The sequence below is a fragment of the Ochotona curzoniae genome, unplaced genomic scaffold (assembly GCF_017591425.1).
Source record: "Ochotona curzoniae isolate NIBS_2020 unplaced genomic scaffold, NIBS_Ocur_1.0 contig_291, whole genome shotgun sequence".
NCBI classification, from domain to species: domain Eukaryota; kingdom Metazoa; phylum Chordata; class Mammalia; order Lagomorpha; family Ochotonidae; genus Ochotona; species Ochotona curzoniae.
Window position 1 is genome coordinate 5206237 of NW_024465649.1, and position 13587 is coordinate 5219823.

At 41.5% G+C, this 13587-nt stretch overlaps 1 protein-coding gene across 1 annotated transcript in view; it reads right to left on the reverse strand.

The window, feature by feature from the left end:
- PATJ (PATJ crumbs cell polarity complex component) overlaps positions 1–13587 on the reverse strand; it is a 338320-nt gene that overhangs the window by 55409 nt on the left and 269324 nt on the right. The window contains exons 32-33 of the mRNA XM_040978446.1: positions 4506–4623; positions 735–868 (exon numbers count right to left, since the gene is read on the reverse strand). Of these exons, the coding sequence (XP_040834380.1) occupies positions 735–868; positions 4506–4623 (252 nt within the window). The remainder of the gene's footprint in view (positions 1–734; positions 869–4505; positions 4624–13587) is intronic.

Consider the following 13587-nt stretch of genomic DNA (forward strand, 5'->3'; position numbering starts at 1 on the left):
ATGGGGCCCAGAGAGAGCAGACAAGACTTCTTTGGAGGGGCAGTTTGGAGGCAGAAAGAGGTGGAGAGAGAAACTGGAAGAGGGGGACGGAGGAGGAGGGAGATGCCTTCCATCTGCTTGTTCACTCCCCAAATGGCTACAACAACTAGAGCTGGCCAGACTGAAGCTGGGCATCTTCCACGTCTTCCATGTGGGTACAGGGACCCAAGCACCTGGGCCATTATCTGCTGCTTTCTCAGGCCATCAGCAGGGAGATGGATTGGAAGTGGAGCAGCTGGGACATGAACTGATGCCCATAGGGGTTGGCAGTGCCACAGGCAGATTTTAGCCTACTTGTCATAGTATCTGCCTCTTTATGTCAATTTTAAAAAGATCTATTTACTTGAAAGGCACTATTTATGTACACTCATTTAAAGAAGTGCATACCTATATTTCTGGGTGCCTGGATCAGAAAGTAATGTAGCCATGACACACCTATATCACATGCAGGCATCCCAATCAGTGGCTTAACCTGCCATGCCACAATGTCTGTCATCCAACTCGGCCATACTTCAAAGTGCTGTTATGATGTTTTTATGTCTAACAAGAATTGATTCAAACACTGAAACACATTTACTTAGAGTGTTTTTTTTCCCCCAACCTTTGAGAAAGCTGTCTTCTGGGGAAGGGACACTGGGCACTAACAAGGCTCTCAACTAACAGTTAGCATAGGTGTTCAATTTCTGGAAACTTACCAAAGGTGTGTCTTTTCCTCCCACGATGCTGAGGCCAAGTCCTGAACGTCCCTTGGAGATTTCTATAATCATTTCCTGGCCAGGGACAATGGGACATGTTGCAGGGTCCACTGACAGAGGTGCCTGGAAGCCGCCTGGAGGGGAGTGCACACAGACTGCAGGTGAGCGAGAGGGGCAGCCAGGAATGAAGGGTGTGCATGTGACTGTCATTTCACCTGCTCCTGACAAGCACCAGGAAGGAAAAATCTGGATCATTTGCCCAGGGATGAAACATGGCATTCCTACAACACTTCTGAGATGAAAACAATAACTTCTGACTACAACCTATCAAGTTTAGTTATATTTCAGACATCTTAAAGCTTAAACATATCATGAAAACTGTTATAAAAATTGTTAAGATGATTAAATAATTAGGCACACATAGGCACATGCTACAGAGCGAAGGAGCAAAGCTTGCAATGACAGAAGATTCTGATTTGTTGTATTAAAAAATGGTGATTCAATATTTTTAATTAAAGCATGAATTAAGAATTTAAAATACTTAATCAGTACAGTATGTGACAGAAAATAATTACCTAAAATTTGTCCTTAAATATATATTGCCAAAAATATTAGAAGCATGTCATTCAAGATTTACTTGTTAAGCTTATAAGTAAAAATCCTGTTAATAGTTACTGCAGTTTTATAAGAGTTTATTTACTTATTTTTTTAAAGATTCATTTATTTTCACTGCAAAGGCAGATACACAGAGAGGAGATACCGAAGGCTCTTCCATCTGCTGCTTCACTCCCCAAGAGCTGAGCCAATGCGAAGCCAGGAGTCAGGAACCTCCTCAAGGTCTCCCATGTGGTCTCCCAGGGCTTTGGGCCATCCTTTACTGCATTCCCAGGCAATAAGCAGGGAATGGGATGGAAGCTGAGAAGCTGGAACATGAACCAGTGCCCATCTGGTATTCTGGATGTGCGAGGAAAGGATTCAGCCACTAGGTCATCGCACTAGGCCTTTATAAAGGTTTAGTTTATGTTTAAGAATCATTTCTTTAGACTGAGTCCTTTTTTTCCAAATATACATATATATATATATTTAAATTAATTACATTGCATTATGTGACACAGTTTCATAGGCTCTGGGGTTCTCCCAACCCCTTCCCATACCCTTCCTCCATGGTGGATTCCTCCACTTTGTTGCAGTATTACAGTTCAAATTCTAGACTGAGTCTTTTTAAAAAACTGGGACAATGTTCATAGGTGAAAGATTTGTGATAATATTTGTTTTATCTAGCACAAATTCTATATACATGTGTATGCATGTTATTAAGCAGTTGATACATTCAGCATGTGAAATTGTTTCAAGAGACTGTTATATAGAAAGCAGTCTCCATGAATGCCATCTTTTATGATAACTAATAACTGTGGTGCTTTAAAATACAATGGGAACACCAACTCAGTAAATAGGTGACAGGTGAGGGCCCTGGCATGGTTGGCTGCAGCCCCTACACAGAGCTAAGACAAGACCCACAAAGCTCACTGCGCCTATGCAAAAGCGAGGAGCCCGCAGCCCAAGCAGTCTTCATCAATAGTTGAAGAACATCAAAAGAAATGTGATAATACAAGACACAATGAAATTACGTAAAACCCAAATTACAGTGCTCATCCATAGTATTATGATGGAACGCAGCTCCATGAAGTCATTTACGCCAAGCCCAGAGCTCACTATCTCACTGCAATGTCACAGCAGTGTAGCTACAACCAAGACTGCATGGCCCGCGAGCCTCAAATGGTTACTACCTGGTTCTATCTAGAAAAAAATCTTGCTTATTGGAAAACAAAAAGCAACAGGCATGTTGAGCCCTAGGGGATTCTGTTCTAAGCAGTCCTATAGCTTCTGTGATAAACCAGGTCAGGGTCTGTGCACAGGTGGACTGGAGTCCCGCAGGCCATGCGAGTACGTGCAGTGGAGCTCAGTGCTTGCGAGTGAGGTCATGCGTACGCTAGGGAACAGGCTGTGAGACGAGTGAGGTGGACTGGGTGGGTGAGTCTTGCTTTAGGAGGTAAATACTTTCTGCTCCTCTCCAGAAACATTAATTACTCAAATGGTCTCCTGCTGAGGAGGAAGAAATGTATTGACACAACCTTAGCAGGAATAAAAATGGGTGCATGAGAAGCAGGATGAGAAGTTGTAAAGTTTGTCTAGATCTTTTTGAAGTACATGTATTTCACACCGTCTTTCCTGCTGATCCATAATAAAAATGGCATCCAAGAGTGGATGTTCATACCGCCTTTTCTAAGACTTGTTTTGATTGAGGAAGAGCATGGTAAAAAACAGTGAGTGACTGGAGGTGACATCTTTTTCCCATCAGTTCCAACTCAGTTCACAGAGTCCTCCCTAAACATTGGCGAAGTGGATGAGCACAAGAATAAAACACCAATAGATTCAATTGTAGGATGACATGTTTTTGTTATTTAGGCAGAAACATGTGATATACTAGACAACCTCAACTAGCCTATATCACCTGCATAGTCAGCAAAGTTCCTTGGTAAAAGGCCAAGTACACATATTCTGGACCATGACTGGCCATCAAGTCTTTGTTGCAACTGTTCAGCTCTATCAAAGCAGAGTGAAAGTAGCCACAGATAACACATAAACCAGTGAGCATTAAAATAAAACATTACTATGAACACCAAAATTCAAAGCTAATATAATTTTTAAGAGACACTTGGGATTTCTCAAGCATTAAAATTCTAAAAACCTTTTTTAGCTTTATAAACCATACACAAACAGGTGGTAGGCCATATTTGACCTTTTGGCTAAGATTTGCTGACCATAGTCATCAAGTCTAATATTTTAAAGTAATATCTGCTTGCTAAGCACGAGTTAATATTTATAAAAATTACATGTAAGACAAATATCACAAAGGTAAAACACACCTGTTAAATTAATGCAAGGTTTATGCTTTGCCATTGGTGTTTGGAAGAATCCATTTTTAAAAAACAGATTTTATTGCATAAAGCGCAAATGCCCATTATTCATTTTGAAATTCTATTTTCAACTCTGAATTAACATAATTCAAGCCAGGAATTTCAAGAGAGAATATAAACAGCAACTTTTTAAGCACTAAAAGTTAACAGTATTCAAACAGCTGACATCAACATATGCATGGCTAAAGCCTGGATTCGATATGACTTTTAAGAAATATCACTCGAGCCAGTACTGTGACACAATGGGATAAGCTGTTGCCTGCAGTGCTGGGATTTCTTCCGGGCACCAGTTCCACTCCCGTTGCTATACTTCCAGTTCAATGCTGATGGCCTGGGAAGTGCTAGTTGGAAACAGCTCCTGGCTCCTGACTTCAGACTGATCCAGACCTGGCTGTTAACAGCCATTTGGGGAGTAAACCAGTAGATGGTTTACTCTACCTCTCTCTCTTTCTCTATAACTCTGCACTACCAACAACAATAAAAAAATTGTTAAAAAGTAATCATTACTTATGATCTAAGCACCACCTTTTGGAAAGATAACAGAATTATCCATGAGGTTCAGATTCAAATAGCATTTATTGGGAGCCTTTTCTGTCTTAGTATGTGCATATGTAATACGCAGAGGGTAATATCACTATTGGAGACTAGGAAAATGGGGTAGGGAGTGGTGTGATCCAAAGTTCAGCAAGCAGAGGACAGCACAGAGCCTGCCTCCCTCACTCCTGGCTCTCAGCTCAGCACACGAGCCCTCCGTTCACTAAGGGTACACAGGCCTGCTCAGGGACTGTCTTACCGCAGCCCGTGTAGTCGGCCTCTGCTGCTTGGGACGAAGGAGCAGGTGCTAACGATACCTCCCGCGAACCAAAGGAGACTTTTGTTGAACGTTTTTGTTGTTTCGTCTGGCTAACAACCTACAAAAAAGAGAAAAATTAAGTGAATAAAAAGGACAAAGGTAATAATACTTTAAACTTCTCTGGTGTGTACAGTTCACAAAAACAATGGTGCACTACAACATTGTTTTTGAGCCCATAGGGTGAGAGTTGCCAAGAGGAAGTTGGGATGAGTTTTGCCTCATTTTTCATGCTTCCCTATTTAACTTTACATCTACAAGGCTTTCTGAAGGAAAGACCAAGGAAGGGAAGTGGAAAAAAAGCTGGCAATACTCTACCACTGTGATCTGTATAAGAAACTGGGAGTAGCAAGCAGACGGAAAGTTTATGCAATTTCCATTCATTTTGGTGAAATGAAGTCCTGATGTTTCAACTGAAAAAAATCATTCAATTCTGTAAATGTTCTGAGCACGCAACACTGTTCATCTCTTCTGGATGCAGGAGAGCCACATAGGTATTCGGTAGCATAACTAAACAATATGAGGGGTAGGCAAAGAAATGAATATCTACTTACAGCCTACTAAATGCTAGGTACACAAATAAAGTACATTTAGTTCATCTAAAGGAATATATTTGGGGGAGTGTTTGGGGAGGGGTTGGGGGAAATCCCAGAGCCTGTGAAACTGTGTCATAAAATGAAATAAATGCAGTTTAAAAAAAAGAGAATATATCCTATTCACCTTTGATTCTAAGTGCCTGGTATATTGTGGGACTCATTAAATACTTGCTAGATCAATGAATAATTGAATGCATGGAAATGTAAATATAGAAAAAGAAAAGAAAGTTTTAAAAAAGAAGATACAATACCATTGCAAATAACTGGAAAATAGTTAATGCCTTTCAAGGTATTTTTAGAAACCACAGTCTATTTACCTGACAAGCTTGTACTCCAACAGGCAAACCTTTGAACTTTGCATAAAATATTCCAAATAGTTCTACTCACAGATAATGACTGCTGTTTGGTTTCATTTAAGGCATCCTATTTAAATGTGGAAGTTTTAAATATTTAAAATTAGAGAAGCATTCTAAATTAGTTGCTTTTTAAGGATTTCAAAATTAAATAGCAGCATCTGTCAATGAGTCATTCTAACAAAAATGAGTCATACAATTATTTTTGTGAAAGCCTGTTTTGAATTACCAAATATAAATGCAAAAAATTTGATTAAAAAAAAGAAAATGTAGATACGGAAGAACAAAACTGAAGACATGGTGAAATCAGCGTGAAAAATGGACTTTTGATGAGCTCTGGAAAGTTAACTGCTCATTCTATACTTTCCTGTTCCAGTGAATACAATACCTTCAATAGACATTTGTATGCAAATAATTGAGGAACCCGAAGAATGTATACTTGTTCAATAGGCAGTGCCTTGATCTGCCTTCTGGATATGCTGTAAGCCAAGGAACCCATTCCCAGCTGAAAGATTCTGGTGGGGCAGTGAAGCAAGAGCTCGTCTCTAAAGTCTAGCAAGAGAATGATGGAAAGTACCCCAGAAAGGTAACACCTGCAGATTCTGCCAGCTGAAGCCTGCTCAACACAAGTATTGCACAGCGTACCTACTGTGTGACTGTTTTCAAAATGCTTCTAATATGTAACAATTCATTCACTCATCAGAACTACCATGAGAGTTAGATATTACTCTTTCATATGTCTAATGATATGTCTGCAATTCACACAGCTAGTAAGAGAAAGAGGTAGAACAGAAAGACAGCAGGTGATACTACAAGTTGAAGGTGTTTACCAAAGTCACTAGGCAATGGTTTTATGATTGCTTATTTTTCTGTGGTCCTTATCTTTTCATCACTGAATAGCAATTATATATTTAAACAAGTGTTCAGGACAGATCTAGTAGTACTTTTAGAAAGAGGCGTGGAAACAAGATAAATTGCGAGTTATTACCAAAACACTGAACATTGCAATGACCTATATATCTGATTACTTCTCATGAACTAAGGTTGTGCCTACAGATTAAGCTCCAGTAATGGGCTATGAACAGAATTGAATGTAGTGTTCAAGTCATTCTCTAAAAAAGTAGATGCCATTCTGGACAATAAGTGCTGGACTCTATGCTAGGTATATGTTTGCAATGAAGGAATCTCAACTGAACTTGAACGGTGATTATGCAGCAAGGTGGAGGAATCTACCATGGGGGGAGGGTTGTGGGAGAGGTGGTGGTGGGGAAATCCCAGTGCCTATTGAAAAAAAAAAGTAGATACCATGATTTGAAGATGGCAGAGTAACAAAATAAGAATGGATGGGCCCGGCGGCGTGGCCTAGCGGCTAAAGTCCTCGCCTTGAACGCACCGGGATCCCATATGGGCGCTGGTTCTAATCCCAGCAGCTCCACTTTCCATCCAGCTCCCTGCTTGTGGCCTGGGAAAGCAGTTGAGGATGGCCCAAAGCCTTGGGACCCTGCACCCGCGTGGGAGACCCGGAAGAAGTTCCTGGATCCCGGCTCGGATCGGCAAGCACTGGCCGTTGTGCTCACTTGGGTAGTGAATCATCGGACGGAAGATCTTCCTCTCTATCTCTCCTCCTCTCTGTATATCTGACTTTGTAATAAGAATAAAAAAATCTTACAAATAAATAAATACATAAAATAAGAACGGTAACCAGTGAACAGGTATATGACATTATAAAGACACTATATCATCTCCAAACTGATGATACTCATACTGTTAAGAAAGCTTTTTTTTAAATCATTGTTGTCTAAAAGTATTATTTCCTTTTTTGTTTTTTTTAAAGATTCATCTTATTTTTATTGGAAAATCAGATATATAGAGAGGAGGAGAGATAGAGACGAAGATCTTCTGTCTGATGATTCACTCTCTAAGTGATTGTAATGGCCAGAACTGAACCAATCTGAAGCCAGGAGCCGGGAGCCTCTTTAGGGTCTCCCATGCAGGTGCAGAGACCCAAGGCCTTGGGCTGTCCTCGACTGCTTTCCCAGGCCACAAGCAGGGAGTTGGATGGGAAGTGGGGCTGCTGGGATTAGATCGAGTGCCCACATGGGATCCCAGTGTGTACAAGGCAAAGACTTTAGCCACTAGGCCCTGTTAAAGGGATGTTAAGAAAGTTCTTATAGCCAATGAACCTGCACCTTCCCCCGTGCACCTTGCACAAAATCACTGATATGCCTGTGGATTTACTTCAGGTTGTAAGAAACATCATAACCTGTCAAGTAATACAGTATTTGATTTCACTGCAATCAATATTTCACTTTGGGACCCAGATTATGAGGCACACCAGCAGTGACAAATCTGAGGGACTAGTTACATACATTGTCGGCTGGGCACTCCAATGCTTTCTGCAGATCTACCACTATGCCATGACCAACCACCTGGGACACATCTTCCTGAAACAGCAAAGACATGGTTAGCAGCACTGCAGGGCTCAACTGTACTTTCCAGCCTCATCAGTTGAACACCATTTATACAGGCTTTGGTGTGCAATAAAAATGCCCAAATACTAGGCACAAAAAGCTCTATTCACTTGTCTGGACAGTGAGATGTTCCAGGCTTTACACCTATCAGTTAGCCACATGATGGTCATTTCAGTCAATGAACTGTTTTTTCCTGGTACCAGTATTTCTATGCCTATAATATATGGGTTATTAAAGATCCTTTCAGAACTAAAATCTTATATTACATCTTTTTCCCTTAAGATACTTGATTAGGAACAAAAGCACATACAGTGAAATATTGTGAGATATAAAATCTAGTTCTACTCTCCTTGGAGGAATGGAGTCTGAACTTGGAGAATAGCAAAATATGAAAATATTACATAGCTAAAGGGATGTTTATTTTTTATTTATTTTTTAATTGGAAAGGCAGATATAGAGATATTTTTAAAAAAGAAGCAGGAGAGTGAGAAAGTGACCACAGTAAATCTCACGCTAACATTGAAACAAATTTTTTAAATTTTATTAAAAAATTTTTTATTAGTTATATTTATCTTTGATGATAGTTGATTATAGAGTGATAATGATGAAGGGCTACAGGAAGGTAGGTGAGACAAGCAGAGATGCTGTCCTGCATCCCAGGGTGCAGAGGTGTTTGGGAGGCTGGGTGTGGCTTCTAAATTTTATTTTTATTGGAAAAGTAGATTTACAAAGAGAAGGAGATATAGAGAGAAAGATCTTCCATCTGCTGCTTCACTTCCTAAGTGGCACAATGGCTGGATCTGAGCATATCCAAAGCCAGGAGCCAGGAAGCCAGGAGCCAATAGCTTCTTCTGGGTCTCCCAAATGGGTGAGAGTCTCAAGATTTAGGGCCATCCTCTACAACCAGGGAGCTGGATGGGAGGTGGAGCAGCTAGGACCAAACCTTGTGTATGCAAGATGAGCATTTAGCCACTAGGCCATCAAAACGGGCCAAAAAAGGGATTTTTATTCACTGAAATGAATGAGAACATTAGTAAATTGACCAAAATGTTTGCATCTGGCCCCTACCTTAATCCTACTTTCACAAAAATTTTATGCATTTTTTTGAAGGACACGGTAGACATGGGAAAGAGAAGGAGAAAAGGAGGGGGAGACTGACATCCAATGCACTGGTTCACCTGCCAGATTCCTGTGCTGAAGCCAGGAGCTGGGAATCCAAGCTGAGTCTACCACACAGGTGGGAGAAACTCAATTACCTGAACTATCACCTGATACCTCTCAGGGTACACATTAGCAGGGAATTGGAATTTCTGAATGGAGCCAGGACTCGAACCCAGACACTACAATAAGGATGTTAGTATCTCAAGTAGAAGCTTAACCGCTGCACCCGACACCCTACCATTCCAGTATGCAATTTTTATGGGCAAATTTACAGCAGAAACAATAATCTGATGATTGACTTCAAGGTGCGAATACATGTGATTGGCCCTGCACCAGGCAGAAGAGGCTGACTGGGAGAGGAAGGATGGGTTTACTCTGTCCCTTGATAACTGAGTGATACCCAGGCGGTGAGGCTGGTGTACAGATGGTGGACAGGAAGCAGATCTGGAAAAAAGGAGGTGTGACTTGTACAGTGCAATATCAACATGAGTGTGATTCTAGGTTCTCCAAGTAAGAACTCTGCAAACTTTAGGCTATTAGGCTTCTTCAAGCCTCAATTTCCTCATGTATAAAATGTAAAAAAAAAAAGTTGCAATATAGAGATATTAAGAGAATTAAATAAAGAAACGAATGAAAAAAACTTACTCATGGTATCTGGCAATTAGCAGTATTTAATAAGCAAGCTCATTCCGATAACAAAGGAAGTGAGCCGTTATCACAGTATGCTTTCCTCCACATTATTTATTTAGTAGAAATTCAGATTTACAGAGAGCAGAGATAGAAAGGAAGATCTTCCATCCGTTGGTTCACTCCTCAAGTGGTTGCAGTGGTTGGGGCTGAGCTGATCCAAAGCCAGGAACCAGGAGCCAGGAGCCTCTTCTGGTTCTCCCACATAGGTACAGGGTTCCAAGGCCTTGGGCCATCCTTTACTGCTTTTCCAGGCCACTGGCAGGGAACTGGATGGGAAGTGGAGCAGCCAGGATACAAACCAGTTCCCATATGGGATCCTGGGGCTTGCAAGAAGATTAGCTAATTGAACCATTGTGCCCTCATCATGTGTTCCTAAGTGTCCCCTGGGTATGGACCAGTCAGCACATGTCCTGGACTGAAAACTTCCTCCGTTTATGGCATGTTGGAGTAGCCATCTGACATCTTCTACCTTGGGGTTCTTTCCTGGGCATACTTACATATCCTTTACTCAGCAAGCACTCATTATATTTGTACCCCCCAGGATACAGTTTTTTCTGCATATCATTAGTCCCCAACTAGATTATATAGAATTTAACCCCAACACACAATACCTGAGTCTGGTCCCCTTGCCACTACTTGATCTGCTTGTCTTTTTGCTTAATTTTTCTAAGGACTAGAATTGGCTCACACATTTAGATTTTAATATTCTCTGTCATGTGAAAGAGACGCCAAAATTCTCCTGTCTCATTTTAAAAACTATTCTCCTAAATAAATTACATAGAACAAACTCAAAAGTAAGTAACTTCTTCTCAGTGTCAGCATGGTGACTTGGTGGGCTAATGTGTAGTGCTTTTTATTAAGTTTTTATTTTATTTTTATCACAAAGTCAGATATACAGAGAGGAGGAGAGACAGAGAGGAAGATTTTCCGTCTGATGATTCACTCCCCAAGTGACCACAATGGCCGGCGGTGCGTCAATCCAAAGCCAGGAACCCGGAGCCTCTTCTGGGTCTCCCATGAAGTCGCAGGGTCCCAAGGTTTTGGGCCGTCCTCAACTGCTTTCCCAGGCCACAAGTAGGGAGCTGGATGGAAAGTGGAGCTGCTGGGACTAGAACCGGCGCCCATATGTGATCCCGGTGCGTTCAAGGGGAGGACCCCAGCCACTAGGCCACCACGCCAGGCCCTTAATATGCAGCTCTTAATGCTGGCATCTAATTTTAGAGTTCTGGTTTGAGTCCTGGCTACTCTGCTTTTTTTTTTTAAAGATTTATTTTATTTTTATTGGAAAGGCGGATATACAGAGAGGAGAGACAGAGAGGAAGATCTTCCGTCCGATGATTCATTCCCCAAGTGAGCGCAATGGCTGATACTATGCCGATCCGAAGCCAGGAGCCCCTTCCGGGTCTCCCACGCGGGTGCAGGGTCCCAAAGCTTTGGGCCGTCCTCGACTGCTTTCCCGGGCTACAGGCAGGGAGCTGGATGGGAAGCGGGGCTGCCAGGAGTAGAAGCGGCGCCCATATTGGATCCCGGGTGTGCAAGGCGAGGACCTTAACCACTTGCGCCACCGCGCCGGGCCCTACTCTGCTTTTGATTCAGTTTCCTGCTAACGTGCTTCGGAATGTAGAAGATGGCCTAAGTACTTGGGTCTCTGCTATCCATGTAGGAGACCAGATAATTTGGTCTGGCTCAGACCTAGCTTTTGAGGTCATTTGGGGAATCAAGAAGGAGCTGGTAGCTCTCTTTCTGACCATCTGGAGAGTGAACCAGCAGATGAAAGACAGATCTCCCTCTTTGCCTCATTTCCATAGCTCTGACTTTTAGGTACATAAATAAATCTTTAAAACAAAAGATTTATTTATTTTTTATTAGAAAGTCAGACTTAGAGAGGAGAGCAGAGAGGAAGATCTTCCATCTTCTGGTTCACTCCCCAAGTGGCCGCCATGGCCAGAGCTGATCTGATCTGATCTGAAGCACGGAGGGGGGCCCAGAGGGGAGCAGGCAGACAGGAGGAGGCTTGTATCCTAACCCTAAAGACTCCCAGATCCTCACCAAGGGCTATCAGTACGAGCACCGAGGACTACATCCCAACTGCCGAGGAGACCACGGGGAAATGGAGTGCATTCAGAGGCCAAGAACTCTGAGGTCACCCACCACCATTTGGATCTACCACATGGGATGGAAGAAGCCCACATCCTTCCTCGCAGGATCCAAGGTCATTGGAATGACAACCAGAAGCACTGAGCAGTCCGCAGAAACAAAATAACAGTAAACTTCTTCCGGAACTAGGGAGAGGAGCTTTCTCTGGTCCTTGCCTGGTTCCAACTTTGGGTCCTAACCCTCACTCGTAATGACCATCAGGATCGCTCCGGAAACCCCTCAAAACTAACAAACAAACAAACAAATAAACAAAAAAAACCTAGAATAGATAGAGAACAACAAGGAAAGCTTAGAAACAGACAGGAAACGGGCAGTGGGGATGCACTTCTAACTCACTGGGTGGGACACAAAGATTAGTTACTCCTCACTAGGGTATTGAAGATTTCTCTGCACACCCCTCCTAAAACTGTTCACCCAAACTGTTGACATATGTCTTATTAGTTATAGAGTTAGACTACCCAAAATACAGCCAGGTTCTGCAAAATCATGCTTTAACACTATAAACTGCTAAATACTAAAATTAAAATAGACATAAGACAGCTGAATAGTAATCTATAGCCATTTTAAGGTGTATAGAAACCAGTTATATATAAACTAATAATTGAAATGTCAATGTAGAAGTCATAGGATGGGGTTCAGAACTTGCACTCTTTTTTTTTTCCTCTAACATATTGGTTATTCAATACCATGTCAACTAATTCCATAATGTTATAAAATGTTACTGATATAATGTCAGGGCTTTTAATTGATTGGGATGATATTCTGCCAGCTCTATTTTCAGACCAGAGATGGTCTCCCCAAGAAACCAATGAACTTATCTGGACAATAAGATGCTGGACTTTATACTTGGTAGTTGCTTGCAATGAAACAATCTCAACTGAATTTGAACTGTGGTAATGCAACAAGGTGGAGGAATCCACCATGGGGCGGGGGGGGAATCCCAGTGCCTATAAAACTGTGTCACATAAGGCACTGTAATCAATAAAAAAAAAAAGAACAAATAAATACACTAAAAAAAAAAAATGAAGTAACCTCATCTCTAATTCTTCCCTTGTACCACTTCTGCAGCATGATCATCCATTTCATCACTGTTTTTGGAACTTCAGATTTTATCTTTTCGCATGCCTTCCAAATATAATCAAATTTGTCTTATTTGTTCCTTCAACATATGGCAGAAAAGAGAGTTTTAAAGATCAGCTGAAAACAGAAAGAAGACACAGAAGGTCAGTTGGACTCATGGGGATATTTAAAGGAAAAATTCTAAACTGCCTTATAAACAGCAACCAGCCACAGCCCTTCAGGTATGGATCAAATGTCCTCAGCAGGCGCAAAAGCAGAGTTTGTACTTAAAAATGACCCTGTAGATCTGTAACTGTACCTGGTTTTAAACCAGGATTTACCAGTAGTGCTTCAAAGGAGCTGACTTCCCTAGCTACAGATTAAAAATCCAATTTCTTTGTTACATAGAGAAATCAGTAATTTGGCTTGATTCTTCCTGTCCATTTGTTCTTGTAAATGAAAGACTACTGGAGTAGGCTCAGATTGGTTCAGCTATTTGTCGGCAGCAGTTGTGCCTAGAAACCATTATTTTGCGTAA